This window comes from Teleopsis dalmanni, chromosome 1 (assembly GCF_002237135.1).
Source record: "Teleopsis dalmanni isolate 2A chromosome 1, ASM223713v2, whole genome shotgun sequence".
NCBI classification, from domain to species: domain Eukaryota; kingdom Metazoa; phylum Arthropoda; class Insecta; order Diptera; family Diopsidae; genus Teleopsis; species Teleopsis dalmanni.
The window spans coordinates 106,254,368-106,260,402 of NC_051846.1; the positions used below are offsets into that span (position 1 = coordinate 106,254,368).

Consider the following 6,035-nt stretch of genomic DNA (forward strand, 5'->3'; position numbering starts at 1 on the left):
TATGAGATTAAAAACGTTTACGTAATTTCCAATCTAAGACTGCCAACACAATCGTTTAAAAAATCAGATTATGGGCACCTTGATTGTTTGCCGATTGAAGACTATGACGATGTTCGCCCTTTAATGCTGCTGGGCTTAAATTGTGCCAACATAAATGCATCTTCTGCATTAGTGACCGCCGGTGCATCTAATCCAGTGGCTATTCGAACTAAACTTGGATGGGTGGCGTATGGTCCAACCGGTTCAAGCATCACCGTCCATTCGCCAATGTTATTTGCCCGAACAGAACCATTTAAATGTCTTGATCGTATTGTTGCCGAATATTTTAATTGTGAAAATTTTGGAATTGAAAATCCAACACCGCCGCTGGAGTCAGCCGATGATTTGAGAGCTCGTTGAATCTTGTCTGATACAACAAAAAATTCACTAATATTGCCTGATAGCTACGCCATGGCTGTCAAACGTTTGCAAGGAATTGAAGCTAAAATGAGAAATAATGTCAAATTCTCAGAACGATATGATCGAAATTAACAAATACATCGCCAAAGGTTACGCCAGGAAACTCACACAAGATGAAATTGACGATGTCACAAAGCCGTTGTGGTATTTGCCGCATTTTTCTGTACAGAACCCGCATAAGCCCGATAAACTGAGAATTGAGAAACTGAGAAACTGAGAAAGTGCAGAGGCCATCTGTTTGAATCGGCAGAGCCAAACTGAGAAAATCTTGGGAATGTATTGGAATGTAACAAATGATGTCTAACAAATGATTCGTTTCAATTCTTAACAAAATTTCATCGCATAGCTAAAGAAGTTATCGAGGGTAAAAGGGTTCCAACAAAGCGAGAACTTTTAGGAATTGTGATGGCTATATTTGATCCATACGACATCTTAGCGAATTTCTTACTTGTTGCCAAAGTATTATTGCAAGAAACCTGGTAAACCAAATTAAATTGGGACGACTTGTTACCACCTACGTTATCTCAAAAATGGTTTCGGTGGTGGGACGAATTTGCCAGAATAGGCAATTTCTTTGTACCAAGATGCTACTCACCGCATCTCAACATTGCCAACGAGGTCCAAATCCATATATTTATGGATGCTAGTCAAGTTGCATTTGCTGCAGCAGTGTATCTGCGAATTAAACATCAATATGCAGTCGATATAGTTTTTGTCTGTGGTAAGACTCGCACAGCGCCTAAGAAACTCCTATCCATGCCAAGGTTGGAACTGCAGGCTGCAGTCTTGGCTACTCGATTATCAAAGCTGGTGGTGGACAGACATGACATAAACATAAGCCGTATAGTATTTTGGACTGATTCCAAAACCGTTCTTTGTTGGGTAAATTCAAGAAATCGCCGATTCAAACCATTTGTTGGACATCGTATAGCTGAAATATTGACCTCAACGAAAGAAGATGGATGCCAACTAAGATGAATCCTTCTGACGCTGCAACAAGAGCCAAAGAGGTGCCTAAAATAAACAATGGCAATATTTGGTTAAAAGGGCCAACCATTTTACGTCAAGAACAAAATAGCTGGCCAATTGCTACATTTTCGTTTTATACTGACGCGCCAGAAGAAGAGATTACGACACCGATATTACTACAATATCAGGCCAGTGAAACATTAATAGAATTTAATCGTTTCATTTATTTTTTTAGACTTAAACGTTCTGTTGGCTGGTTCCTAAGAGCTGTTCAAATATTCCGTAAAAAACGAGATCCACTATTTATAGAAGAGTGTAATAATTTGCAGTCGTTGCCACCGTTATTACCAAGTGAAATCAATGAAGCCGAAAAATTTATAATGCAACTGGTACAGGAGGATTGTTTTTCGGAGGAAAAGAGTCTACTTATGCTTCAACAGCCTCTTAACAAAAAATGCAAACTATACAAATAACCGCCATACGTAGACAACGAAGAAATTATTCGTGCCAGTGGTCGCCTAGACGAAGCCATATATCTGGCTCTTGAAGCTCGACGCCCTATTATATTGCCGAAGCACCATGTCGTCTCCGAACTAATAATTAAACACTATCATGTTGCCTACAAATCAAAATCAAGCTACAATTATCAACGCCGTACACCAAAAGTTCTGGATAATTGGTGCCAAGCCACTTTTGAAATCAGTCCAACGCAATTGTATGGAATGCCGCCTTGAAACCGCCAAGCCAGCGCGACCGTTAATGGGTCAGCTCCCAGTCGCCCGTATAACGCCGTATGTACGACCGTTCTCATACACAGGTGTTGACCTGTTTGGACCATTACATGTTACTATTGGTCGTCGCCGTGAGAAGCGCTGGGCTGTCATATTCACATGCTTAACAGTACGTGCTATGCATATAGACATCGTCGATAGCTTATCAACTGATGCGTTCCTAGTATGTTTCCGCAGTTTTATTAACCGTCGTGGTACGCCAGTCAGAATGCGTAGTGACAATGGTACGAACTTTATTGGGACATAAAGAGAATTATGTGCTGATAAAAGGTTTCTTGATGTTAATGATATACGTGAGGAATCCACTCAACTTGGAATTGAATGGACATTCAATTGTCTGCAGAATTCCAGTGCAGGTGGTTGCTGGGAGCGCCTTATAAGAATGATCAAACGTCTATTATTCAAGTCAATCAGAGAAGAAGCACCGAAGGTGGAAACGTTAAGGGCAGCACTAATTGAAGCTGAACACATCATTAACAGCCGACCGCTTACAGACATTCCTTTGACGCACAGCGAGCAGGAGCCACTCACACCCAATCATTTCTTGTTAGGCTGTGCCAATAGTACACAGATACGCTATAACGATGCCATACCTATTAGCCTCGGTAAACAGTGGCATATCGTAACGAATATAATGAAATTATTTGCCAATAAAATATTTTCGGTATTTACATAACCGATTACAGTTCTTCTATTCTACGGGTAACCATATAACCCATATGGGCTTGTTGACTTAGCTTATTTCGTTGACAAGAGTCACATGTTTTCATGTGCTTACGCATACCTCTGTACATTCCTGACCAGTAGTATTGATTTGCCGCCTTTGCTTTGTTCTGCGTATCCCGAAATGGCCTGCACTTGGTTCATCATGGTTTTCTTGCAATATTCGTTTTTTTAGCGCTGTCTGAATACAAAGTTTCCATGACCTGCAGTCTTCGTCTTGTCCATAGTCTAGGAGATGACGATAGAGTTGTCCATTTTCCACCATATAATTGGAGAACTTCTGAGGTTGTCATTGGTTATCTTTTTTACGTTGAAATGTCCAATCGGTTTTTACAATAGCATTATTATTTGTACTCATTGTTTTCACTATCTGTAATTATTTGTACTCATTGTTTTCACTATCTGCAACCACATTGTACTTGCTCTTTCGATATTGAATATTAAAGCTTTATTGTTGTAACTCCAGGGCCCAGCGTGCAATTCGCCCTAAAGGACTTTCAATCAAATTCAGCCATTTTAAAGACCGGCGATTTGTGATAACCGTGAAATGATACCCCTCTAAGTACGGACGCATCTTTCGAATACCCCATATTATAGCTAGGCACTTCTCCTATGTTGATGAATAATTAGATTCGGCTTTATTCAAACGACGGCTAGCGTACGCAATCACTTTTTCTCCTTCTTCGAATTTGTATGTTAGTATGACGCCAAGACCATAGGCACTAGCATCGGTTTGTAAGCAAAAGGATCTGACGAAGTCAGGACACTGTAATACGGGGGCCTTGGTTAGTTGTTTCTTCAAGTTTTCAAACACCTTTTGTTGCTCAGTTTGCCACTTCCAGTGCCTTCCTTTCTTGAGTAATTCCGTTATTGGATGAACTATCCTTAAGAAGTCCTTGACAAATCGCCGATACCATGCCGTCATTTCTAGGAATCTCCTTAATTCACGTACCGTTGTCGGAGGTTGCAAACTTTTCACTGCTAAAACCTTTTCTGTGTCTGTATGGATTTCTTTGTCGCTGACCACTTGTCCTGGTAATTTTAATGTGGATCAAAAAACTCACATTTGTCAGGATTGATTCTTAAATGTGATTCCCGTAACCGTTTGAGTACCACTTCGACATGTTTAAAGTGTTCTTCACGACTGCGACTAACAATAATGATGTCATCTAAATACACGAACCCGAAAGGTTCCATTTCAGGTCCGATTATTAAATCCAGTGCTTGCTGAAATGTGGCAGGGGCAGAATGATGACCAAATGTAGACCATAACTTTCCATTAAAACAAACCACGTCCCGGAACTGTGAAAGCCGTAAATTGTTTACTGCCTGGTTATCGCATGGTAAGCTACTGTACTAATTCCCTTCACACTGCTGAATTTACCCAATTCGCGCTCCAAAAATTTTTGTTCTTATCGTCCGTGAGTTCTTCGCTCTGTTGTTCACTGTTGGGTGTGATTTGACTAGAATTGAGGGGTTCTTCACTCTGAAGTACACTATGAGGTGGCATTGGTAAATTTACGTTGATTGGTTTCCTACCCGTAGTTCCCATGTTTTGACTTAATGAAAAATGCTGAATTTGGTGGATTGGGTCTTGTTGGTCTTGATTTTGGAAGGTGATTGTTGAATTTCCACATCGCAAGGTAGCACCCGCTGTTTTCAGAAAGTCTATACCTAATATGACATCTTCGTTTGCGTCTTCCAAGATGAGAAAAGATACCTCGACTGTTTTATCTTCAAATTCTACATTAAAAATGAACCGCTGTGTTACTTGTCGAATCGTCCCATCTGCTAAGTGAACTATCTCGTCGTTTGGTAATTTTATCCCCGCAGTGCAAATATTTTTCCGATAACACTCTTCGTAGCGCCTGTGGCAATAGTAGCTATAGTGGGGAATCCTCCTTACTTAATGACGGCGTAAATCGCATTCCCCTTTACATATAAGATCTTCAACTTGACGAGTTAGGAGATCGGGTGGTTATTGCCCCGCCTGGTGTGACAACCCCCGAGGACAATGCATTCCGTCGATTCCCATAGCTGAGGTTTTTCTTACAGCATTTGATCGTAAGAATGGTCCCGAGTAAAACTTAACCATCCATATTCCAATATTATTACGGAACCATATCAGGGCTCTTTCTTCGAGCATTTCTGGTATTATCCGTGGCAAGATGTCCTGCGAAACGTTGTATATGTCGGCGGGTGCTTTTTGTCTCTTCCGAAATGGGAGTAGATTTATTTCGCTATCGAAATGTACGGCCCATTTGCGAACTTGATTGGCGATTTTTGCCATATCACCAAACTCATTGTTTACCGTGTTTGGGTTCGGGATATGTATCTTTGGTACTTCCGGCTCGAGATTACTGAATTTAGGTGAATTACTGCGACCATATTTGGTCTCCATTTCCAAAATTGTGTCTCGTAATTTTGTCTGGTTTTCTTCGGTTGTTAGGTAGTCACGTACACACTTACGAAGTTCATCGACCGTTCCTAGTATACTGGCCTCGGTTTCTTCTAAGATTATAACTAAGTCCTCCCAGCACGCTATAGCGATCCATGCCGTCCTAACTATGTTTTTGTTTTGAGATAAATTGGTTTTTTTTCTAATAAAATATCTTTCATTTAGGAAAACTCTTGTACGGTCCCTGCTCTGGCGCCAATTATTACGATTCTTTTTCTGGGTGCATTTAAAACGTTTGCTAGGGTATCCTCAGAAGTCGTCCAGAGTCGTGACAGTGAATTTATAATCGTGGGGATGAGTTTTCTTAAAGGAAAGATATTGGTTTTCAATTTTACAAGTTTATTTGTTTGTTTTAAAAAACTTCAATTTATGAAATCGGCTCCATTAAAATTATGACAAAAGCAGATAACAATGTAAACAAGCTAAACCTCCGGATATATCCACCCCCCAATTAAATTCGGTATCTTTGGATGAACTTAAAATGATGGCAGCGGAACTCGTTGAAGTTAAAAAATTTAATGAGCTGTTGCAAATGAATTACTCTAAACTGCAACAGCAATTCGAAGATTTAAAATTACATTGCTTAGAGGTGGAACAACAATTGCAAAGCCGTACAAATCCAGGGGTAGGTAATA

The 6,035-nt window shown here is 40.2% G+C and overlaps 1 protein-coding gene across 1 annotated transcript; it reads left to right on the forward strand.

Moving 5' to 3' along the window:
* Positions 1 to 1,433: 1,433 nt before the first annotated feature.
* LOC119665013 lies at positions 1,434 to 1,901 on the forward strand. Its single transcript, XM_038074349.1, has one exon. It carries the CDS (start codon positions 1,434 to 1,436, stop codon positions 1,899 to 1,901), a length of 468 nt encoding a protein of 155 aa, XP_037930277.1.
* Positions 1,902 to 6,035: the final 4,134 nt, after the last annotated feature.

Excerpts from the sequence above, each read along its gene's own strand:
- LOC119665013 (XM_038074349.1), top strand. The coding sequence starts at position 1,434 with ATGAATCCTTCTGACGCTGCAACAAGAGCCAAAGAGGTGCCTAAAATA.